Genomic DNA, 26,703 nt, shown 5'->3' on the forward strand with positions numbered 1-26,703 from the left:
GAGGATGAATCGATGATATTTTGTTATCGAACTAATTACGTTGAAAAGTGAAGAGTCATAAGTACAATTTCGTGCTCGGAACGTGAAAAATGATTCGTGGACGAATCATGCTGGAAATTCAGTCGTTTGTGATCGTGAATCATGAGACAGATACTTACACATATCGAGAATTATACAATTTTTTCCCATTTTTTCCCCACCAATTGACTATCTTCAGTTCTTCACCTTCTTTGAACTGGGAGCTGATATAAAAAACAAAGTCATCTGCCACTTTTGCTACGTCTAAATTATTCATGCTTCTCACCAATCTCTTGCTTTTCCTCCTCGATATTTTTTTTCATCCCTTCCATATTTTTTTTCAGTTTTCGTTTCCTAAATTGTATTATGAACGAATTTTTTCTTTGTTCGAAAATTCACTCAAAACTGAAAAATTCGATCAAAATCGTTGATAAATCCGTCGAAAATGTAGAAATTTTCCATTAGGTACTTGGTAAAATGAGTAGAAAATTTAAAATAGAAAAAAAATCACAAAATAGTTTTAGATGTTCATCTGACATGAAATCTATGTGTACTTTGGAGTAATAAGTAACCCTTATTCTTTGTACATAAATAGATTTTTTTTCATTTCTGTTTTGCCAATTTTAGTAGCCTCCAATATTCAAATTCTCAAAAAAAAGACAAAAATCTGACAAAAATATGAAATTTTGGAGTTTTTATTGTTGAATTGTAGAAATTTGGTTTGTTTCTCATTGGAAAAGCAGTATTTAATAGTTTTGACCCCCTCCCCCCTCCCCTGCTCTCAAATTATGTAAAGTAGAACTTGAGATTTCTTTTGAAAAAATTCGAAATTTTCATGTTTTTACATTTTTCATCTTCAGATTTTGTCTATTTTCGTTAGAAAGGTTTTTTTTTCAACAGTTGTGGTTTCCTCTACCATCATGATGAAAAAAAACTTGAAACCCTCCCCCCCCCAAAAAAAAGTTGGAAACGGTTTTTTTAAAAATTTTAGTATTCATCTTTTTTTACCTGAAAAGTTTCATTCAATAGTTTTTATCCCCCCTCCCTCCCCAATGATTTGATTGAATATTTTAGGATATTGAGAGGAATTCCAACATAGAAATAAAGAATTTGAAAAAATTTGCCTATTCAAATCGATTTACCCCCCCCCTCTTCCGTTTCCCACTTTGAGGACTTCTATGTATAAGGGTACCATAGACCAACATTACTGGGGAACGAGGAAAGGTTTTTGAAAAGGGAATAATTTAGAAGAATTTTAACACAGAGATTGAAGTTTGAAAGGAAATTTCACCACCTTTATCGTATTTCAATCTCATTCTTTTTATTTTCCTCAATTTTGAGGGTCTCTAGCTCTCTACATAAAAAACTGATGTTGTTCTGTGATCTAAAGGAGCTAGGTTTTCTTCTAAGTAATAGCCAAAGGGGATCGTTCAGAAGAGTTTTTATCCAAGATGGGAAATTTTAAAAAGATTTTTGCATCGATTTTTCGTTTTTTGATTATTTTTTCATCTTGAGGATCCTCTATTATGAGGGGTCCAGTGTTGTTTTGGAGCGCTAAGAAAGGGCTTTTCTTGAGAAAGGGACTATTTATACAAATTCTGACACTGAAAATAACGTAACATTTTTGGATAAATTGATTTTTTTTTTTCATAGGTATGTTTGATTTTTTTTTTTTTTTTTTTTGGTAAACTCCTCGGTCGCACTAGACGCCGCGCCGAGGGTTTAATTTATTTAAAAAGAAAAAACAATCTTAATCTTAGGGTTACTAATATTAACTATTCTATATATAATCTATACCTTCACCCCAAGATTAAGACGAGGGACGGGAAGGGGAATGGGAGGGAGAGTGCGACGGATCGTCCACCCTGACCCAGACCCCTAGGCGGTTGCCTAAGGCTCGATCTCTGCCAAGCTCCAGGAGTCGTTATTCACGCATACCTGTCTGACAGCAGACCGGGCCCCGGCCCCGACCCGTCTCTGGGGGAAGTTTGAAGGGGGAGTGATTTCGCCTAGGGGTGATCCCAACAAGTTGGGGCCCTAGTTAAAAGATCGTGAGTACATTGGGATATTTGTGGGGCGGTCAGCGCACTTGCTGCTTGCTTCTCACCGACCGCCCACAATGAAGATTGCTATGTTTTTCTATGCTACTCTAATGCTACTAAATACAATTTTAGATATCTTGATCCAGGACTGTCTTCAAACTCGCGACTTCTAGATGTTTGGATTGCTCTTTTTGGTTTTTGGATATTGATATTTTTGGGGATTAATAAAAAAGAAAGATATTATAAAAAGAAAAATGTTTGATTGCTTTCCAACTTGTGGGGCTCCCGGAGTATTTTTTTTTTTTTTGGATTTGGTGGAAAAATGAAAAAAACTAGAAGTATTGTTTCATAAAAGCTAAAAATTAAAGGAACTGAAAGCCCAAAAAAGCAAAACTTCAGAAATTTCCGTGGCCTTTTCCATTTTGAAAAAATACGTACATTTTCAAAAATTATTTGAAGTACTAAAAAAATGGTGAACTTTATAAATAGATTTCTTTCAATATGTAATGTAATAAGAACATTCAAAAAGGCGTCTGATCGTTCAAATATTTATCTAGAACAATATTATGAAAAATTATTAAAATTTTAGTAAAACGTTTCTTGAAAGTTAATTTGAAACATCGTGAAAGCTGGAAGAAATATTGATAATTTTATAAATTTTGATGTCGTCAAAATCTTGCAACAAATTAGTTGGATATTATTATGAAAATTGTTTAAATTACCACAAACATTTTTTCAAACTTTTTTGCAAAAATTTTGTTAAACTGGCAATATGTAATAGTCATTTTTTGAATTCGATTATATTTTTATGATGTTTCAGTATAGATAGTTTTTTTCAATTGTGGACACTTTTTTCGTTATTTTTTAGGAATTTTTCCCTAGTGCTGGTTGAAAATCTCGAACTCTATGACTGAAATACCTTATCAAAGTTCATTTTAAATTTCAAAGCTTTTCAATTAGGAAAATTTTTGATAAAATGAACTTATTTTGAAATTTTGACTCAAACGTTTAGAATTATAAGGTAAAATCCTATGTGAATTTTTGTCACGGATTTTGAGTTATTCAAATGCCCTATTTTTTGAAAAAGTGCTTAAACATTTCGCTGTCCCTCCTTAGATCAGCACAGACTATCCCAAAAGAATCCTATTCATACCAGACGAATGAAGAATAATTCGAGGAGTGCAAATTTTGAGATACGAAGCAAAGCCAAGTGAATCTAATAAAATTTCACCCCTATGCCTTGTTCTAAAATTCGTGGTAATCATTGAGAAACACTGCATTCAAAATAAAACGATTTTAGGGCCCCTGAGATCTGTTTGATAGATCAAAATAAATGTGTTATCATCATTCTATTAAGTTTGATTTTTTCAAAATAAATTTTTCTCGTCACTGAGAAATAGATAAAAAATATGGAAAAATGTTGAATGTCATGCCTGATTTTTGAGTAAAAAAAATAATAGAAAAATAAATGATTGTCACATGCAAATTCTCAAATTTTTTTTCATATTTTGAGATTTTGAAACTTACATTAGGAAGGAGGGGGAAAAAGTTGGGCCAAGTGACCGGTTCATGGCCACGATTCTTACCCAGTTCTTTTTGACGTCATTTGATACTGCCCCCTTAATGCATTCTGCGTTTATTTCACCTGCTTTTTATAGTGTGCTCTTGACGACGATATTCTTTGATTACACCGATGAAAGGAAAAGTTGAACATCGTGCATAAAATTCGACCGATGACTGGGGTAAAAACAAAAAAAAAACTTTTCCCATTCGACTTTTATTTTTCAATATAAATTCGTATACTTACGTGGTGTAAGTATCATATCGCGTGCAAATTTCTATTCTATTTGTTCGAAATTGGGGCATTCATTATTGCCATTTTAAATGCAATCCAGTCGAGAAGGCGTACAGTGTACTGTACAAATAATATGACGTTTTCGGTATATCGAAAAGTATCCATCGTTTCGCTTTCGTTGCGAAATCCGAGACTCCGTTTCTGAAAAGCGATTTCACGAAAACGAAAAATTTACTGGTTCGAATCTCGAGCCAATTTTTGGCGAGTACGCGAATCACGATTGGCGATATGGATCTCGGAAACGAGCAATAAATTAGGCGTGCGATCAGCAGCAGTGATCGTCGAATTAGTAATTACATACACTGTGGTATGTTTCGATGACCCCGGAAAAAACAGGATCGCGAGGAAGTTGCGGATTGGTTAGTTGTGTGTGTGTTTTTTTTGCTCGCGTGAATTCTCATTATCATTCGGTGGTAATGCACTTGTGTGTATAAAAATGGTGGTTGGAGGATGCGTGACGTTGTCGTTATCTGTGGCTGAGGTAAGTGTACGTATGGGTGATGAGGTACCTCTGTGTACGCAGAGTGGTGGGTAATTATCGGTGTAAATTGTGGGTTACCGTGTTAATAGGTAGCTAACGGCTAGAATCGTGTTTGACTGGTGCGTATTTTATTCGCCAAACATGAGGTACTCGTACTTCGTATAGTACGAGACGAGTTCGAGTATATTGGCCTCAAGTCTGCAATTCTGCGTATTGTTTTTTACGAGATGATTTTTTTTTTTTGCATCTGTATTGTGTGTACTAGTATCTCTGTTTATAGTAGATAGATCCAATTTGCGAGGTGTTTCTTTTTTTTGTCTCGATGTACGAATTAATGATTTACGCGGTCATGTGGTTTGATAATAAAACGTGAGAGAAACGAGATTATACTTATTCCTGTTCACTGCAGATTGGTATACATATTAAATCGTATATGAAGATCAACTTGGAATTGCACATAAGCTGCAGCGTTATTGTCTCGCCATGCAATGTTAGAAAGTTCAAAGCTTTTGTGCTCGACTCGATGTTGCAGCGTTTGTACTTTTTTTTTTTGAAATATGTGGTCACGAAGAGAGTACCGCAACAACACCGAATCCGATTAGGTGGTTAATTAGGATATGGCTGGTTGAGTCGTGAAGATCGTGAATTGCAAGACGAGGGTTTGCAAAAAGTTGTTGAAATTTTTCACGTTGCTCGCTTTGTTTGCTCTTGCTCTTGTGAAACGTGAGATGTTGATTTTTATGAAGAAAGATCCGCAGCTGCAGCAGTCTGCTGTAAGTTGTGTTTTTTTCCTGGGCTGCTATTTTGAAAACCATTACTCGTGTATCGAATATAGATGATCGGTTTAGAATGATTTGCGTGGGAATGGTGATAATTACGATGGCAGGGGTGTGTTTCATGAGGACGAAAAAATATGGATGGTTTGGGGGATTACGTGCACCGGGGCGTGTTCCAGTCCAAGTCTGGCTTTCTGACAAAGTAGGAATAGAGTTCACCTTTGTAGGCAAAATTGCCAGATACTCTCGTTTCGTGCTGAAAAAGCCAAAAAGTCTCGCTTTTGAACCAAAAAATTGAAAAAAAAGATGTCTTCCATTTTCAACAACAATTGCAAAAAGGTCGAAGGTTGTCGTTGTTTTGCTAAAAAAATTCAAAAAATTGCTTAAAATTCTAGCTCTTTAGCAATTCTTTTTGCAAAAAAGTGTAATTTCTTTGCCAAGACTTGCCAAAAATTGTTAAATTTTCACTTTTTGAAAAAATGCTTGCAATTGCTATAAAGATTTTATTTTATTTTTTTCAAAAATTATCTAAAAACCTCGGTTTTTTTGCCAGCAGGTATCATTTTTTAGCCAATGATTGCCAAAGTCAGGTCTTTTGGTTTCACTCAAATTTTTGCTACAATGTGTAAAAGAGTGTTTCAAAAAGTCGTTTGAAAATGCGTCAGGAAATAGCCATTACAAACCAACTAAATTCCTTGGACTTACTTTTGATAAAAAACTTACTTGGACGCCTCATTTTCTCAACATAAAAGCTCAACTTAACAAACGTCTAAATTTACTAAAAATTGTTAAAAATCCAAAGTATAACCCATCACGCCAACTATTACTTCACTTGTACAAAGCTCTGATACGTAGTAAAATTGAATATGGAAGTCCATGCTTTACAAACCTGTCAAATAAAACTACTAACATTCTCAAAACTGTTCAAAATTCCTCCTTGCGCATCTGCATAGGTGCTCTCTATTCGTCTCCAATTGATAGTATTTATTGTGAAGCTGCAGAGCTTCCTCCTGATTTTAGGAAAATTCTCATGACAAACAAATTCTTAACAACTGTTGCAAATAATCCATCTAACCCTCTTCAAAGGTCACTCAATGTCTACAGCTCTCAGCATTTCCTCCATACATCAGGTCCAATCCCAGAATTTATCAAAAATATGAACAACCTACAAATTGACCTAAAAAACCTAATACATCAACCAATATCTTATCCCCCTTGGTCTCTCAAACCTATACAGATGGAATTTTACTTAAGAAACTACCCAAAACATGATCACTCCCCATTATTAATCAAGAGTCATTACTTAGAACTGTTATCAAACTATACTGAATATAACTTATGCTTCACAGATGGTTCAAAAATTTCTAATATTCATACTGGTTATGCTTACTCAATTAATGACAAAGTTCTCAGTTTCAAAATTCACAATTGTGCCTCAATTTTTATTGCTGAACTCACTGCCATAAAACATTGCCTAATAGATATAATTTCCATTCAATGAGAAAATACATGAAAAAAATTCTTAATCTAAAGCAACTCACTAAGTTCACTGCTATCCATTCACACGACTATTTATTAATTATTAAACATAAGCAATTATTGTCAGGTAAAATAAAACGCCATCAAAAGCATATGCAAATTATCTAAATTGATATCGTGAATCAATCAATCAATCAATCAATCAATTGAGGTTGTCAGGTCTGTAGTTCTGGCTTGGCTGGAACTTGGATGGATGATAAACGATCTGTAATAAAAATAATCACTTTTGAGTACACACATGTACTAGGTACTCAATGACTATGCAAGGCTCGTAAATAACTCGTAATTGTCTCAATCTCAATCAGTTCTATTAGGCCTCTGTCTCGGGCTGTGCAGTTTCAGCCATGGCTAACTGTGGGGATGCTTCAGACCCAAGTACATTTACCCCGTGGTTCACCCATCGGTGTCAGTATAACGGAATGATCTTCAATGGCCAACTAGCAACGCTGTTCAGCAACGCCCTAGGCACCAACACAGATTTATCCGAGAGGCCACATCATCGCCTGTATGGCTCGTCACACATACTGCATAGTGGTACCTCTTTGAGTCCTCCATAGGGTCCTGACTTACTGACAAGATGTACAATGAGTGTATTAAATGGCAACCACTGTACTAATCACAATCACTCCCTCAATTAAAATCACATCTAGGTACATTGCATGCACAATGCACCAAGATATCATTCAAACAACTAAAGCAAGGCACATTCTAACAAGTATTCATGTATCAGTGTACTCAGTTAGATAACTTACGTATTTGCATAATACTTGGTATCATATTCATAATCGTCAATGTAAGGTCAATGAAGCCGGTATCTCTTGGGTGACCAGGGAAAACAGCAGCAACAAGCACAGGCATTTTACTTCAACAAAGTCTTATAACAACTGAGATCTCTGTGCTCAGCCCAACTCTTTGCTGGTATATTTTTACTCAATATGACACAGCCACTAATTGCTCTAAGAGCCGACACCCCACAGTGGGCTGTGAGCACCCTCAAAACAGGAACAAAAAAAATATTGCCAAATTCGTATTCTGCGACCCCAAAAACATAAGGGAGGATATCATTTTACAATTGTTTTTGGGTTTATTGTACGTTTTTGAATTACGCCCGTTTTGAGGGTGCTCACAGCCCACTGTGCACCCCAGGAGGTATCAGAAATGCCAAACACACCAAGGCAACAAAAATAGCGTGAGAAACGCACAAAATATACTTGTAACAAAAATGACTGCTTACAAATGTCTACCCACCCAATAAGTAAGAAACTCACAATCAGTTTGATCTAGGCCTCCTGGGGGGGGGGGCTTCAATTATTTTTACATTGTCTCGAGGCACTCAACTTCAGCAGTGCATACCTCCAAACGGCTCCAAAGCTACAATACTTTGAAGACCATTACATTTTGAAATGTTCAAAAGTTGAAAGCTCAAATTTCAAAATGGCGCTGTGAGTGGGAGCTACCATTTAAAATTCTGAGAAAGTGTCCATAGATGTACCTTTTGATGCTTTTTCGAAATATTCAAATATTCAACTTTCGAGATGGGGGTCTTTTAATGGAAGAATAGCACCCCCACCCCCTCAATTTATGCAAAACTTTCAAAAAAATCTGGGGCATGTAATATATCGAATTGTATGTTTTTGATGACGCTGAACACGAATATGACGTTAGATTTTCGATATGACCCCATCCACCGTCCCCCCGTACCTCCCCAAATGGGGTAAAAGTTCAAAAAAGTGTTATGTTCGTGCGACACATGAATACGACGTTAGATTTTTGATTGGACCCTATCCATGACCTCCAGCGCCTCCTCAAAGGGGTTTAAAGTCAGAAAAAGAGAATGATTCAATGAATTACAATTACAAATCTTTTTTAGTTCTTGTTGAACGATGTGGTTTTCTTTTTCAAACGATTGAATTACTTCTACGACATGGTGGTCGTTAAATAATGGCTCCTTTCAATCATAGCACTTATGTTAATTCAAAGTTTATAAAAATAGAACAACGATGCAATTTCTTCGCACCATGTTTACCATTAATACGAAAAAAGCCTTCAAGTACAAATGATCATTATGTAGAAATATTATAATATTTCAATTTCGGACGCGTCTCTCCCGCCGAGCGTCGAAGAAATTGAATGATCACACCGAGTGTAGCCATTTTGACGCTTCAGAGGATGGGAAATGTAATTATCGTCGTGCAAGTGGAACGATATTTTTAGTCGGGTTTATGGAGTATGTACGAATACCTAGTCTATGTGTACATCCAGATCTACATACACAAGTACGAGTACATACCTATATATACAAGTACTTGTGCGTAGTCGTATAGGAAATGCATCATATAACATCATCGTATACACGCGGTTAATGTAATGTAGGTAAACCTGTCATTAAAGGGCGCGTACGTCGACGTACTACCTACTCCCAAGTCGTACACTTCATTCTAATTTCATTTTTTTTGTCGACAGAATACGTATAAAAATATAAATATGCTCGATGGCTTGTGGCTGCGATGATAGTCTCCAAGTCCTTTCTAGATTCTAGATTCATTCGTGTGCCCTTCAGCATTCTCACATGTCGTAAAATAGATCCTTTGCATTTTAAAATGTTGCTCAGATTTTTGAAAAAAACACTTCATTTTACCTCGAGCGATACCAGACACGTGTAATACGAATTAGAAACGTATTTTGTTTTAAGAAAATAGTGTTATAATTTCATTATCACTCGGGACAGCTGAGGTAGCGAGAGGTTTAATTAGCATACGCGATTAGTTCTTATTTATAAAGAGATATATCAGTCTACTAATGTAAAACTTCTGTAGGTATTCAAGGTTGTGTACGATTTATTCAGAGTGGAGGAGTTCGTATAATATGTAAGTGAAAAGTGTCCATTTCTAAGGAATAAATTGCGATAACCAACTCCTGCTAATAGAGAACTCGATCTAGTTAAATTCATTTACGTCGACTTGAAACAAAAAAGGGTCAGTAGAGAATTTTAAAGGGAATCGAGCTATTCGAATTTTATCCATAATGAATGGGGATTGTTAGCTTGAAAACGATCCATTTTTGATTCAAATTTGACAACTCGTTCGACGCTGCAGTCTTTACAAGAAAATATGAGCACCGACCGACGATTAGATGAGAAACACACGTTGTTCCATTCTGATATTTTAGTCACGATCTCACGAACTGTAAATTAATTACAGGGTTCGAATATGGGCAGGTTTGCATTGTACTGTACGTTTTAAACAACCCCATTGAAAACGGATATCCGTATAGAAGGTGGTCGGCGGTTAATTCTAGTGTAATATTAATTGCTCGAATCACGTTAGAAGGGGGAAAATGTATAGCTGAATGAAATCGCCAAAAGCGTAGAAAATGATGATAAATTTTCTACATACCCGGTGATCTTGAGCTATACAAGGTTATTGGAGTAATCTCTCCGAATATGAATCAATATTTACTTTTTCCTCAATGAGAAAAGAGTGAGTAACGGGGCAAGGGAAGATTTAGCAATGTATTCACTTTTTTTTTATACCGAGATAATTTTGATTATAGGCCAAAGAGCGTGCAACGAAACTACTGATAAGAAGAATTTTAAACGTAGGTACGTCATTTCGAACGCGATATAATTTTTTTTTAAATTATCAAATGAAACAGCAGAAGTCGCTAGACTGAAGAGTAGACGGCGGCAGCTCGAGCTCGTGGTGTCATTATCGGGCGTAAAAACATGTTCCAGTTTATGAAGATTCGCAAATTACTCTCATTATGGTTTAATTAAGCTTGTAATTGAGGCTAAACGCGCGTACGAGTCGGTTTTTATGACTTTATGGTACCCTAGTTTTTTTCTTCATTTTTCCGACTCGATTAGACTCTAAAGGGTGGATTTTTTCAAGTCTATACGAGTGAGTAAATAAGTATACTTATACCAGGATGATATATCGATTAAGAATACGTACGTCGTCGAGTCTGTGTTCAGCGATCGTGACGCCGGTGCAGCCAATATTTACGTACTTTTATCGATAAATTGAGTCGTTAACCAATCAAGATGATTGGCTCTTAAATTCACTTTTATTACGGTTGTTATGACTGTAATTGACGAGATGGGTTATTTTTAAATTCTTCGGAACACGTATTAAAAATGTTATTCGAGCCTGTGTCATATTCTAGATTATCTCCGAGCTGTTTAAGATGCCTTTGGTGGAGCTAATTGAAGTTATCGGATGATGGAAGGGTTCAGGTTGAATGAAGAATGAAATGGGAAGGGGTAAAAGTCAAAAAATTGGACGAACCAATCCCGAATGAAGAATTGAAAATGTTCCAAGTTTTGAAGAATTATCGAGAACCAGTTTTCCGGAGGGAAGCTCTCGAGGTGTTTGCATCCAATTTGAAAAAGACCCTGGATTTTGAAAAGAGTATGGTCTGAAACCCCCATAGCCAAAATTTCAGCTGCCCGAATTGATTTTTCGAATTTTTGTAAATTTTTGAAAATTCACTATTGATTTTTTTTTGGGAAAATTATACTTTAAAAAAAAATTGTCAACTTATTCAGTAAAAATGATGAAAAATGGTCTTGAAACTAATGTTAGCTCCCTCGAGAAATCATTCACATCGAGTGCATTTTTTGGCCAACATTTTCAATGATAGCTAATTGCAGAATATGATGATCAAAAATAAAACCGCACCTGAGGTCTCAACCGGCAACAAAAGCTTCAAAAAATGCCCAAAAATTCACAAAACACGAACAAAACATTTTAAAGAAGATGGGAAAAAACGCAAAAAAACAACAGAACATTACAAAATGAAAATGATTGTTCTAATTTTAAATTTTGCAAAGTGAACTATTTTGTAACTTTTTGATAAAAAAACGAAACTGTTTGAGAATTTTAATAATTTGTGGCATAAAAAAATTGGCGAAATAAAGCAAGACTTGACGATTATAACAAAATGAAGGGCTTTGGACAATATCTGAAAAAAAAGGGTTGATTGTTCGTAAATTTTTGTGAAAAAAGCAAGCGTTCGACATATGAGGAGCTTGGAGTGGAACCGTACATTATCCATTTTTGAAAAAAATGAGATAAGTATCGTTTCGGGTAGTATTCGTCATGGGCTATCAGAATAACATGTCATCGTGGTGCCAGAATGTCTCGTTCTGGGAGAAAAACGTGTTCAAAGTACTGGCTTGGAGTGGAACCATACATTATCCAATGGATAATGTATGGTTCCGCTCCAAGTATTGGATAATGTACGGTTCCACTCCAAGTTGATAATTCTTAAAATAGTGATCCAGCTGACCCTAGTCTTTAATCATTATTTGTAAAATCGTACTCGTATTCATTTATTATTATATTTCGGTAATATACATTCGAAGATGTGCCTCTGTACTTCTTTTGGCGAGAAATTTCGTGATTTTATACACTTTTTACAGGAAAAAATCAGACTTGGAGTCAAACCATACATTATCCAAATTGATGGTGGTAGATTTCCCTGTTGGGAGGGAAATTCGGGAAAATTTTTCAAGGGTAATTTTTCTTACACTAAACACAAGTTATGTACCAATTTGTAGCCATTTTTATGAATGCGATTTTGCTGTGCTGGTTTTTCGCATTTCCTGAAAAAAGTGAATTTTGGATAATGTACGGTTCGACTCCAAGCTCCTCATATTATTTCATCAAAAAGTAGAACTTTTCGGCAATTATTGGCAAAAAAGTGACACTTTTTGACAATTTCTAGAACACAGTGACATTTTTCTGTCAGAAATGCGAAGAAGTGACACTTTCGGCAGTTTCTGGCAAAAAGGTGACACTTTGGCCATTTCTAGAACTCAAAGCAACACTTTTGCCAGAAATGCCACAAAGTGACACTTTAGGCACTTTTTGGCAATAAAATTGAAACTTGATGATAATTTCTGGCAAAAAAGTGGCTCTTTTGGCCATTTCTGGAATAAAATGACACCTTTCGCCATTTTTGGCAAACATGTGACACTTTTGTGGCAATTTCTACAACACAAACACAAAGTGACACTTTTGCCAGAAATGCCAATGTTATTGGCAAAAAAGTGATATTTTTGGCCATTTTTGGCATAAGTGACACATTTGGCCATTTTTGGCAGAAGTGACACATTTGGCCATTTTTGGCAGAAGTGACACATTTGACCATTTTTGGCAAAAAAGTAACACTTTTTTGGCAATTTCTAGAATACAAAGTGACACTTTTGCCAGAAATGCCGAAAAGTGAGGACACTCTAGGCAGTTTCTGGCGATAAAATTGAAATTTGATAACAATTTTTGGCAAAAGTGACGTTTTCCGGCAATTATTGGCAAAAAAGTGGCACTTTTGGCTATTTCTTACAAAAAGTGACACCTTTGGCCATTTTTGGCAAGTTTTTGGCCTATAAAATTAAAACTTGGATGACAATTTCTGGCAAAAAGTGACATTTTTTGGCAATTATTGGCAAAAAAAGTGAACATTTTGGCCATTTTTGGCAAAAGTGACACCTTTGGCCATGTTTGGCGAAAAAGTGACACTTTTGTCAGAAATGCCAAAAAGTTTGAAACTTGATGACAATTTATGGCAAAAAGTGACATTTTTTGGCAATTATTGGCAAAAAAGTGACATTTTTGGCCATTTCTGGCAAAAAGTGACACCTTTTGCCATTTTTGGCAAAAATGTGACACTTTTTTTGGCAATTCATAGAACACAAAGTGACAATTTTGCCAGAAATGCCAAAATGTGAGGACACTTTCGGCAGTTTTTGGCGATAAAATTGAAACTTGATGACAATTTCTGGCAAAAAGTGGCATTTTTGGCAATTATTGGCAAAAAAGTGACACTTTTTGGAAACTAGAACATTGAAACTTGATGACAATTTCTCGCAAAAAGTGACACTTTTGGCCATTTTTAGCAAAAAAGTGACACTGGCCGTCTCTGGCAAGAAAGTAACACTTTTTTCTGGCAATTTTTGCCAAAAAGAAAAGGTTGAGGTAATCGGCAATTTCTGGCCAAAAACGAGAGTTTTGACCGCTGGCGTACTTTTTTTCGGTGAGGTGAAAGGGGGTTAAAGAGGGTGCATTTTTGAGAAAATTGTGATTTTTTTCACTTCAACTTCTACCCATCTTGCTTTGAGAAAAACAGTTCAGTGCCAAAAGATAATATGTATTTAATAATCCAGCACCACTTTTATGGTTCTATTGAGCGATTAAACATTTTCAAATCGTCTATTTTTAAGTGAATTTGTGTTTTGAATATTTTTTATTCTCAAATATTTTACACTTATCATGTCAAAATATTTAAATATGTCATTTCTAAAACAAAGGGAATATTTGAAACACTGCGGTGCCCATTTTTTGTACACAGTTCCCAATTTAAAAAAAAAATAAAATGAAACTAAACTTGACGAGTATTAAACGTTTTGACTTATATATAAATGTTTATATGTAGAAGAGTCGAATTGAGACTCAAATATGCGTAACAGGACTCAGTGTCTTATTTCGAGTCGACTCGGAATCTTCGAGTCCTTTACGAGTCTTATTTCCGAGCAGACTCATCCGACCTCTGGTATACAAGGAGGAGAGGTTATCGCTAAATAAAAATTTATCTCTCTGTTTCTGTTCACCAAACCTTCGGGTTTCCATAGTTTTCACATGTGTTGGTCGTTAAATGCTTTGAAAGTCGTGATAACTTTAAATCTGCTACTGGAATTAGTCTTTAAACACTACAGGAATTACCTACGTAGATAAATAGCATGCTATAAAAAGGCAGTGGCTATTCAAACATCCATAATAAAGCTAACGGGCTTTCAACCGTGACCCAAATAATACAGGTACAAAATATTCGCGAAGTTGATCGTCGTCGGTATTATAGATATAATTAATTTACTACGGTTATATATATTTTTTTAATTACAACGTTTAATATAGTTTTTTTGTTTCGAATATTGTCTGATTACAGAATAAGCTGACTCGTCGCAGAGTATTATGCCGGAAGCTCCGAGTATGACGCAGATTGATTCTGAGACAGCGGACAGCGGCAACCGGACCAATGCCAAAAGTCCGGCTAATAGAGGCAAAGTGGTGACCGCCAATGTTATGCTGCTCGATGGAACAACATTGGACGTCAACTTACCGGTAAATGCTAAATTCATTCTTATAGTACCTACCTAGGGTCGTATTTATACTCGTATATTGGTACATTTTGACAAGTTTAACGCCTTTTCCGAGACAATAATATACCAATTGACAGCGAGTACACGTCGAAAAACAGACCGCATCGGAGAATACACGAGTAAAATAGCGCCGTACACTGTACCTAGAGTACACTAATTCGAATACGAGTAAAAATGCAGCCAAAGAATGACGTGGGAGAGAGAAGACGTGGTACCATTTGTAGGTTCGCGGAGGGTAATAAACTCTCGATTGAACGATGAATTGGATGGAATGCCTGTGACAGGTGTTTACCTGGTACACGAACAGTAGAAAAAGAAACACACAATGCCATTGTGTAATATTTTACCAATTCTTCGTGTAATGCGCCGATCGCCTCGGCTGTGTCGATGTCGTCTCCTCCCTCACTCGCGTCTTCTCGAAACGAAAATTTACCAAAATCGAACTTGATTAATGATTCTCAGAGTCGAGGTCAAGGTTGGAAGTAAGAGTGGATGTGCTGGGAAGGGGTCCCCAGAAGTGTGAAAAATTTTGTCCTAAGCTTTTTTTGAGGGGAAGGGGGGGATTTGCGTTGAAAGAAAATTTAATTGATGAGTTATGTGATATTGATTTTTGCGGTATTGTGGAGTTTGGAAATTTGTTTTCGAGTGGGTTGGGAAAAATCGTAGTGAATGTTTTTCTCGTGATTGTTCGTAGAATTGCTCACTTTCGCCTTCTAATCGAATTCTGTGAACGAGATTGATTCAATGTTGAACTATTCGCGTGTGAATGTTTTTTATCTATGGGTTGGAAAAAAATAGATAATTTGATAAATTTCGATTTATTTCGAACTTTGTACTTGCATAGAATAATGGCGAATCGGAATTAGATATAAATGACTCGTACTTTTTTTTTTTTGAAAAAATTTACGTATTTACACAAACAATGAATCATTACTTTTGTATGGCTATCGCAAATGCGTAATAATAAACAATACATTTTTTTTCTATGATAACGCTGGTATTGAGAATGTTTATGACGAATGAATTAGTACATCAAGGAATTCTCGATCATTGACAACATCAGAAAATGTCGGGAAGTCGCTCATAATTCAAATCGATAATGTTTGGATTCATTTTTAAAAATACGTTTATTCGAAAAACATTGTATTTAAATCAAATGTCCCATAATTTGTGATCTGAAAAAATTTTGGTAGGTTGACTTTTTTGGTTGAAATATGCCGTTTGATTTTTCAATTCCATCTCCATCGTGCTCTTATTACGTAGGTACCTTGACCTTTATTTCGTATGATGTTGGAAGGGGTGTGATCGAAAAAAAGGTCACATTCTTGATCAGCACTTTCATGAAACATTTAATTAAATGTATCGCATATTTTTTTCAATATTTTCAAGTTTTGATTCCAATGTATGAGGTCAGGAGAAAGGGGGATAGGATCAGATCCAAAAAAATAAGGCTATATTCGTGTTCAGCAGCTTCAAGTACATATATGTCATTTGATGCACTCGATTTCATCAATTTTTTGGCGATTGGCCCGGATAGAGGGGGAGCTGAGGGGTGTAAAAGAAGTCAGATTTTTAAAAAATTACAAAAAGTCTCGCCGTTTGTCAAATATAATATGCCAAAAAGTTTTGTTCGTTGACAAAAATCTATTGCTACAAATTGTCTTATTTAGCGAAAAATTTCATAAAATGGTCCCTTCTTTTGCCAAAAACAACCTAAAAGATGTGATGAAGCTGTCTATTTTTTTTTTTTTTTTTTTTTTTTTTTGAAAAAATGGATAAAAATGGTTTGCCTTTTTAAAAAATTTTCATAGTCTCGCGTTCAGCCAAAAATAGCAAAAATTATCGCTATTTATCAAAATTGCCAAAATTTGGAAAAATAGCCAAAAACTTATGAAATTTTTTCAATTTTTCAAAATCGGCAACAGTGATTAAAAAATTGGCACTATTATGTTCCAAAATATTTCCCCAGTTTCAGAAATTATATCTTTCAATATTTTGGCAAAATTAATGCGAAATATTTACGGAGGAAAAATTTTTAAAACATGAATTTATCCAAAAATGAACGATTTGCAAATTTTCAGCCGCTCAATAAAACCCTAAAAGTCTTGGATTTTGAAAGCAAAAGCATAGATTGACGCTGCTTGTATCTCAAGTACACACTTTCATTTGGAACTGAGACTGAGCCATTCTTCCCAAAACAGGTTGGGTAGCGACAAGAGCAAAAAAACATGATTTTTTTGAAAATATTTCCTCTTTGAGAGCCCATTTCTCCCCTCCAAGGGCACCTCTGGAGCTAAAAAAAATTCTGAGTCACTTTCACCTTGGAATGAAGGTCTCTGCTGAATTTAGTCAAAATCCGCTGATTTTTTTTCTGAGTAATCCATCCTAATGTCCTCAATTTTTTCACTTCTTTTAATTTCATGTCAACTTAGAGTACTTTTCAGTGGAGTTGGAGGAGTCCGTTTGAGAAACCAAGTTTATATTCGGATGCAGTGTACTAATCCCACCCTCCCTTCCTACTAAGGTTATACAAAACTAGGCATTTTCTATCTAATCTGATAGTTATACATTTTTTTTGCATATAAGTGGGATCCTAAAAGTTTGGTTCCTCCGGTCAAAATTTGAGTTTTTTATTAAAAAAGTTGAACTTTGAAATTTCGATGGATATTCTTGAGCTTTCTAATTTTTGGCCAAAATATTTCTCGATTGAGCATCTTGATCACCCGTGAGCAATTTTGTTCAGTTTTTTCCCCGAATGCTAAAATGAAAAATGAATTGGGCCTTAGCCTACTGGGTTTAAAATTTTCTAAAACGGTCCATAAAATAGTCTAAATTGATGATGCGAAATTGAACGACCGGTTTCCTTGGGAAACTTTATTTTTGGTCATATTAGTCCGGCATATGACAATAGGAGTAATTGCATCCCCCCCCCCCGCCGATCCTCCTAGACAACTTTTTTCTTAAAGGGGACATCCTAAGGAACATTTCAAAGCAAACTTGCCAAAAAAAGTTGGCCTTACTAACAAAATGGCGGCCATTTTGATTGACAGGTCAGCCGAAATCGCAGATTTTGCGTTTTAACATAGGACTTGCACGAACTTTTTCAAACTTTACAAAGGTAGATCGAAAGATCATGCAAAAATTTATCACCTGTCAAAATTTCAAGTGCTAAAGTGCGTTTTTCGATTTTTGGTGAATTTTTGAAAATCGAACTTAGGCCAAAAATGAGGGAAAAAATCAAAATTTTACCAAATTGACCAATAAAGCTGAAATTTGGGGTATACCCTATTTTCGACATGCCAAATCGATTGGAAACGGTTTCGACCCGTTTTGAGCAGTTCTGGAGCCTCCAGCAGATTTTTGAAACTCGAAATTCCCACAAAATTTCATCAAATTGGAGTTGTAAAGCTAAAATTTATTCTAAAAACTAATTTCAATACGCTACGAAGTACTGCAGGTGAATTTCAAGTCGTTTTGGATCCTCCAGCAACTTTTTGAAAATTCCTGAAGCCTCCAGCAGATTTTTGAAACTTTTAATTTTCACAAAATTTCATCAAAATAGAGATGGAAAGCTGAAATTTACTCTACACTCCAATTTTAACACCCTTCTGAAGACGACTTCAGGTGGGTTCAAGTGATTTCAGGGCCTCCAGTGACTTTTTTTGAAAATTACTGGAGCCTCCAGCAGATTTTCGAAACTTTAAATTTTCACAAAATTTCATCAAATGGAGATGGAAAGCTACTCTACATGCCGGACTATATTTAATTTACAATCCGGTCTAATTCTGATACGACCGACGGAGAAAATAGTATTTTTTGATGAGGGGAGGGGGTCAGATTATTCAAAAAACGTATCAAAATGTCAAAAGATGAAGTTTTCTTTCGTCGAAATTGGTTCTCAGAATGGGTCAGTGGTTAGAATATTATGAAGTTGAAAGAAGATTCTCAGGATCGAAGCTGCCTAATCGCATATTTTAAGATTTTTGGGGAGGAAATAAAATTTTAAAATGGGCCCAAAAAGTACATTTTTTTCTCGCTCAAGTTGAAAATGACCCTCAATACGTGTGGAGGGGGGGAGGAGGTTGTAATATGACGTTGAAAAAAGATTCACAAAATTTCAGTAGGTGTCGAATCGCACATTCTAAGATTTTGGGGTATTTTTGTCTTCAATTTGAGACCAAAAAAAAGTACACTTTTTCTCTTTGTCATCAAAAATGACCTTCAAAACGCTTTGATAGGCAGAATGTGACCTTGAACGAATACTCCTAGATTTGGAGAAGCTACCCCTAATCGCATGTATCAGGATTTTGAATTTTTTTAAAAATAATTGAGCCCATAAAAAATACTTATGTTCATATTTATGTCAAAATTAAGTCTCAAAAGTCAAAATAATATTATGATTGTGATTTTTCAATTTGATCGTTTGATCAGAAACGTGTTTTTCGAGATGATAACTAATTATTGATTTTTTTTTTCATGAGCTTACGAAATTTTTGAGTTATTTTGGAAAATTCAAAACTCTAGAGAACCTCGAATATTTTTATTGGGAGCTATTCTGAAATTTCGTCAAAAACTAATCACACTCTTTGTTGCTGAGAAATTTTATACTTAACAGAGTTGTTTTTCTTTCCTTTTTTTTTTTTTTTTTTGTAAAAGCGTCTAACTTTTTTCCAACTTTAAAAAATTTTCTCGAAAAATCATTTTTTTAAATTAATTGATTTGAGTTTCTATTTTTCGTTATTTCGAAATCAAAATCCCATGAAAAAAAATGTAGGTAAGGTAAATAAGTCTTCACTCGCGAGGTGAGGGGAATTTCATGCTCTACAATTTTTTTTTCAGTCCTAGAATTCCTCTTCAGTAAAGTTCTATTAGTTCTTCCTCCTGAGGTCATTTATGTTGCTGAGATAATTTAAGCCATAGAATTAGGAAGCGAGTCTTTTTGAATTGGCTTCTCATTACAGCTCTAAAGTGTTTGGTGAAAATTGGAAAAAAAAATCTCTCAACATTAGAAGGTTTGGAAAAAAGTGGTGATATTTTTCCTAGTTTTACTACGATTATAAGGTATGAATAAGGAACAAAATTACCAGCCAAATTGAAGAATTTGAGAAAAAACTGGACAGATATGCCTTTTGAAATCTCGAAATTTTGAGCGGATAATTTCTATTTAATCAAATCGTTCACGAGTGGAAATGATTCTGTGGTTTCTAAATTCTAAATCGTTCATGAAGTAGGTAATAATTTCTCTTCAGAAATGGCATAGTTGTACTGCAATTTATTTTTCAAGTAAACGATTCCATACGACTCCACAATTGTACAATTTATAGATCGTTCACGAACGATTTCATTGAGATAAATCATCCGTTCTTGTTATGAATGAATTTAATTTCTAACTACATTTTCTATAAAATATCATAATACGTAAGTCAAAGTTTGGAAAAGAAAATTAGAAAAATTACGATCACCGTGTAATTAAAGCTTATCAGTCGCAGAAGCGACGTTGCCAAACATACGTAGAATAATTATACTTTAAATGGATAATTTTAACTCGACTGTTGTTCCGATCAAATTGTCTACAAGCACGAGCACCATACCTATAGAAAAATGTACATACTAAATTCTTCGTCCTCTTATATGTACTTTCCCTCTCTCTTCATCTTCTTCGAATAATATCCGCAAGGAAAAAAAAACACACCAGCATACCTTTCGTGAAAACCATCCAGAGAAACGGAAACGATACGATAAATCGAGCATGCCATTGTTTCAAAATACTAAATCTATTCTTCATATGCGATTCATCGTATCGCGTGCCTCGTATTAAAACTTTTAATGGTCCAAAGTTGAATTTTTCGAAGCATATTTTACTTGTATAGGCAAAAAAGAGCCTCTTTTCGAGTCACACGTCACGCGAATTGAAATTACACGCTGTAAAAAATAATATACATAAATGATATCACGACGAATAACATTTTTGTTTGATTTTCTTTTTCAGAGAAAAGCCAGAGGTTCGGAAATATTTGAGAAAGTTTGCGATTACTTGAACCTATTAGAAAGAGATTATTTCGGTTTGAAATACGAAGATAAATACGATAGAAATAACTGGCTCCAGTTGGACAGGAGGATTTCAAAATGTTTAAAAAGTAAGTTATGGGAAAAATGTACTCGTATTATGAAAAATAAGATCGAGTTTTTAAACAAAAAGATCGTCGTTGAAATGTCTGGTGTTTTTGAAATGACGATGATCTCATCGATCGTGGAATTTCTCCTGATCTTATCTCTGTTTACTCGAAATTTGTTAAAACTATACGATTTCTATTGGCAAAACAGCGAATGTTATCGTGGGTTTCTATTTCTGGTACACGAAACATTTCGCAAACAAATTGTTGATTTTTTTTCGATAATGATTGTTTGATTTTATTGCAGATGAACCGTGGAAGTTTAATTTTGAAGTAAAATTCTACCCACCGGACCCAGCTCAGTTACAAGAAGATATTACGAGGTAAGATGACGAATTTTTTTCCTGCTTTCTTCATTCATTATGTTGATTGGTGATGTTTCGATGTACATAACTACATACTCGTATCATGAACCAAAAATACGTACATAGATGAATTGATGAAAAAATTATGTAGGTTGCAAGGTTTTATTGTGTTGGCGATAAACTAAAAGCAGCGATGAGATATACGTATTACTAAACGTATTACGTACATTGTACATACACGTAGATGTGCATTACATGCTAATAAAATAATGTTTAATTTTTATCTCCTTTTTTTTCAGATATCAGCTATGTTTACAGATAAGAAACGATATATTATGCGGCAAGTAAGTGAGGTTTTTCTACTTACTGGCTACTTAGCTGTAAAAAAAAACCAACGTTATGACATTTTTTTTCCAATTAATCATCCATTTCTTGGGCTTATAGGCTATGGAATGAATTTCCGAATAATAATGCGATTCGTTTTTTATTTTTATTTTCCTCGTAGGTTACCTTGTTCGTTCGTAACGCACGCGTTACTCGGTTCGTATCTAGTTCAATCCGAACTTGGAGATTATGATCCCGACGAACACGACAGCATAAGCTATTTAAAAGACTTTCAGTTTGCTCCCCAACAGCAACCGAATCTTGTGGAGAAAGTTATGGAACTCCATAAAACACACAAGTACGTTAATTTCGAGGTGAAATATTCGCAAAGGTTGGCAAAGTCGAACAAAAATAACGAAATGTTTCGATTGAAGAAATAATTTTGTCATTTTCTCCCTCTCGTGAAAAATCAAATTGAAATTTTTTTTGAAAAGTTTCGAGTTATTTGAGGGATAGGAAATTTAGTGTGGAATCAATTTTTTCGTAAAATGGGTGGATAATTTGAAACTACGAGATCAACGATGACAATTTTTTATCGGTTATCTCATAACTTCATCCCGTTTCAAGAATTGATAGAAAATTCCATTTTTCCCCTGTTTTTCCGCCTTCATGTTTGTGGAAAATGATCGCTATTTTTATCCAACGAGAGTATCATTGGGATTTTTCACGCTCGTTTATTTTTTTGAAAAGCATTAATAATTGTTTCCTGTTTTTTTTTGTTTTTTTGTTTTGGAAAATCTGACGTGACGTCGGTTTGGTTTGTGTTCCTGAAAAAAAGGAAATAATTCGACTTGGTAGGGAATATTAATTAATTATGCATCTTTTGGTATCATATCGGTTCGATCCAAAGATGAGAGTCAGTCCCGAGTCCACTGATTTCGTTCAATTTAATGCTCTAAGGGAATGGGAGGAGAGGGAGGACATCATAATTTATGAGCAACTGACTAATTTTTGTATGTTTGAATAATTGAACATTAGTTTATTTCTTAGATTGTAAGCCTGGACTGTCTCATTTGCTCCCTTTTTGATAAAAATAAGTCTGAAGGGGAACGTAGTGCTGTATTTTCAAAAATGTTTAAAAAAAAGTCATCCCAAAATTGTGGAAAATGGTCTGTTTTTTTGTCAAAATCTCGGAAAAAGTTCCACTTTCTTTATCAAAAGTCCTTATAATTTCTTCAAAAATTGCAAAAAAAAAAAGATTCGTTGTCAAAATGCAAAAAAGACGTGTTTTTTAGCCAAAACTTCAAGAAATCCTGTTTTTCCTGCTGAAATTTTAACGTAGAATCCTATTTTTTGCCAAATTTTTTTGACAAAAAAAAATTAAAAATAAATGCAGAAAAGGACTCAGATTCTTTCAAAAGTAGAAAAGTCTTCAGAATTGAAAGACAGTTCTGTTTTTTGCCAAAATCGCAAAAAAAAGTTCTATCCTTTCAGAAATTACATCCAAGTTCTCATTTTGTGTTTTTTTCCTCAAAACTGTAATTGAAAGTCTTGTTTTTTTTTAATTGCAAAAAACCACGATTTTATTGTTGAAATTACCAAAAAGATCTTCAAAGCTCCCCAAATTGCAAAAAAGTTATGACAAAATTGCAAAAATTGAAAAAAATTCTGATTTTATCTGAAATGGCATCAAAGTGCTATTTCCTTACCAATTTAAAGAAGTCCCATACTTGTCGAATTCTATTTGGTACTCCTTACATTTTTCTACTAATAGAACTCCACCTAGCCTTCATAGATTTCACTAAAGCCTTTGACTTACTAAATCATAAATTTCTGCTGTTGGCCTTGGAGAGACAGTGGGTCCCTCCCTTCTTTGTTGGGGTCATAAGAGAACTATATTCAAATTTGAAAGGACGAATAATTACAGATGTACCTGGGGAACCTTTTGATATTCAGCGGGGAGTAAGACAGGGGGATCCCTTGTCACCCCTGATGTTCAACAGCAGTCTGGAGGAGGTGTTCAGAGATCTGGGATGGGAAAAAAGGGGTCTAAAAATCAATGGGGATTACTTAAACAACCTGAGATTCGCAGATGATGTAACACTGGTAGCAGGGACAAAACAGGAGCTGGAAAAAATGATAGAAGAACTGAACGAAAAGGGGAAAAACGCAGGTTTAGCAATGAACTTATCAAAAACGAAACTGCTTAACAATGTGGATGAAAGATACAACATAACCATTGAGGGAGAAAAAATTGAAACTGTAGAAAGTGTAATCTATCTCGGGCAAAAAATTTCATGCAAAAACAACCAAATAGAAGAAATTGAAAGAAGAATAACTCTGGCTTGGAACAAATTTTGGTCGCTAAAATTTATTTTCAAAGGTCCCTTCCCAGCAAAAATAAAAAGTGAAACTTTCAACACATGTGTCCTCCCAACTCTTACGTATGGCTCTGAAACATGGACAATATCAAAAAAAATAGAACAAAAAATAAGAACTACTCAAAATGCAATGGAAAGATCCATGCTAAATTTTAAAAAAAGAGATCGGATAAAAATCAAAACAATTAAAATGAAATTGAAAAATAACCGAAATGCAGTCAATCTGATAAAATCAAAAAAATGGGGGTGGGGGGGTCATGTGGCTAGATTAAGGGACGACAGATGGACACAAAAAGTCACTTTCTGGTTCAATACGGGGACAAGAAGGCAAGGGAAACAGAGGGCTAGGTGGAGGGACGACTTTAGGAAACTACTGACCCATCACCATTTCCAAAAGATCGCCCAGGACAGGAAAGAATGGTGCAGGCTGGGGGAGGCTTTTGCCCTATCTTAGGGCCACGAGTGTTATCTATTGTATTTGTAACACTTGTAAAATAAAGCTTTTTATTTATTATTTATTTATACTTGTCGAATTAGTAAAAAATTATTTTTTTTGCCGTAATTGCAAACAATTGAGTCTCTTCGCCACAATTTCAAAAAGGGTATCAAATGTTATCAAAATTTTGAACTTGCAAAAAGTTTTGCTATTTTGAACAAAACTGCAAAAAAACCACGATTTTTTTCCAAAATTGTAGTAATAAAAAGTCTTTTTTTCAAAAAATTGCAAGAAATCTATTCATTGTGAAAATAGCAGAAAAGGTCTTGAATTTTGTCAAAATTGCTAAAAAGCTCATTTATTTTGAAATTTTTTTACAAAATTCAAAATTTGCAAAAAAAAAGTTCTGTTTTTGCCAAAAATTTGTTTTTCTAAAATTGCACAAAGTCCTGCTTTTTATTAAAATTTTTAAAAAGTTCTCTATTTTTGTAAAGTTTGCAAAAAAATTATTGCTTTTTTGTCAAAAATTGCTCAAAAATTTTGCTTGTTCGCCAAAACTGGGGAAAAAGTGAGTTTTTTTTATTGAAAATTGAAAGCAGTTTTTTTTTTTTTTTAAAATTACATTAAGTTCTAATTTTTATCAAAATCCTTAAAATTCGATTTTTCATCGAGTTTACTTATAATTATTGCTTTTCTGACACAATTGGAAAAAAGTCACAAATTGTACTATTTACAAAGGGATTCTGTTTTTTTTTTTGTTCAAAAATGCTCGGAAGTCTTGCGTTTTTGTCAAAAATGAATAAAATGGGAGTTTTTTTTTGCTGAAATTGAAGAAAGGTACATAAAATTACAAAATAATTGCTCTTCTTGGCAGAATTGTAAAAAAAGTCGTATTTTTCAAAAAATGCATAATAGAAGGTTTCAAAAACATAGTTAAAAAAACTTTTTTATGGTCAAAATTGCAAAAAAGTCTAGTTTTTTTCAAAATCTTATAAAACTTCATTTTTTTTCAGTAATTGCGAAGAAATGCTGCTGTTTTTTTTTACAAAAAAAATCCCATTTTGTCAAATTGTCAAAATTAAAAGTTTAGTTTATGCCCAAATTGCAAAAAAAGATCCAGTTTCTTTTTTTTTTAATTCGGAGATGTCATGCTTTTCTCCCAGTATTGCATAAAAGTACTACTATTTCCAATCAAACTTATAAATTGAAAAGTAATTATGTTTTTATTTTAAAATTCTGTGTTTTTTTTACAAAAAAGATTCCAAATTTTGTCAAATTGTCAAAATTAAAAGTTTGGTTTATGCCAAAATTGCAAAAAAGGTCCTGTTTCTTTTTGTCTTTTCTTTTTTTTAATTCGGAAATGTCATGCTTTTCTCCCAGTATTGTATAAAAGTACTGCTATTTCCAATCAAACTTATAAATTGAAAAGTGATTATGTTTTTATTTCAAAATTTTAATTTATTTTTCATTTCGTTAAAATCAGTAAGATTTTGAACCGGAAAAATGTGGCCTTGAATTAATTTTGACCCGTTCTATCCACCTTCTAATTCGAAGCATTGAAAAAAAAAATCATTGGAAGTCCTACTTCTGTATGTTATTTTGTTTGTCAGACACCTTAAAAATGCCTCATCCTTGATTGGTTTCACTCAGTATTACTTTTCGTAATCATTTTCAAAAACCAGGCCAATCTTCGTTAATTATGTTGGTCTACTCGAATTTACCTAATGAAGAATAATTTTTGTACAGTGGTTTAACACCTGCCGAAGCTGAACTTTTATATTTGGAAAACGCTAAAAAATTAGCCATGTATGGCGTCGATCTACATCCGGCCAAAGATTCAGACAATGTTGATATTATGCTAGGAGTGTGCGCCAGTGGATTATTAGTTTTCAAAGACAGGTTAGTAGAGCATTCATTTTCTGCTCTTTGCAATTATCTATTATCTTAAATCTAATCAATGGTACTAATTTGATTATTTTTCGAAAATATTTCACAGGTTAAGGATAAACAGATTCGCTTGGCCGAAAATTTTGAAAATATCTTACAAACGACACAGCTTCTTTATTAAAGTTCGACCCGGCGAATTCGAACAATACGAATCGACCGTAGGGTTCAAACTATGCAATCATCGAGCAGCCAAAAAGTTATGGAAAACTTGCGTCGAACATCACACCTTTTTCAGGTTTGCCTCTCTTTCATCTATTTCTATAGCTGA

The 26,703-nt window shown here is 34.4% G+C and overlaps 1 protein-coding gene across 6 annotated transcripts in view; it reads left to right on the forward strand.

Annotated features, from left to right (window-relative positions):
- The window catches only part of cora (coracle), a 69,395-nt gene that overhangs the window by 20,678 nt on the left and 22,014 nt on the right, over positions 1-26,703 (forward strand). For all 6 annotated transcript variants that reach the window (XM_065355385.1, XM_065355388.1, XM_065355390.1 and 3 more), the window contains 7 exons: positions 14,656-14,831; positions 20,859-21,006; positions 21,290-21,365; positions 21,647-21,691; positions 21,853-22,029; positions 26,235-26,387; positions 26,485-26,670. In XM_065355385.1, coding sequence (XP_065211457.1) covers positions 14,682-14,831; positions 20,859-21,006; positions 21,290-21,365; positions 21,647-21,691; positions 21,853-22,029; positions 26,235-26,387; positions 26,485-26,670 — 935 coding nt within the window. In that variant the 5' untranslated portion in view covers positions 14,656-14,681. The remainder of the gene's footprint in view (positions 1-14,655; positions 14,832-20,858; positions 21,007-21,289; positions 21,366-21,646; positions 21,692-21,852; positions 22,030-26,234; positions 26,388-26,484; positions 26,671-26,703) is intronic.

Source organism: Planococcus citri, chromosome 3, assembly GCF_950023065.1.
Source record: "Planococcus citri chromosome 3, ihPlaCitr1.1, whole genome shotgun sequence".
Taxonomy (NCBI): Eukaryota; Metazoa; Arthropoda; class Insecta; order Hemiptera; family Pseudococcidae; genus Planococcus; species Planococcus citri.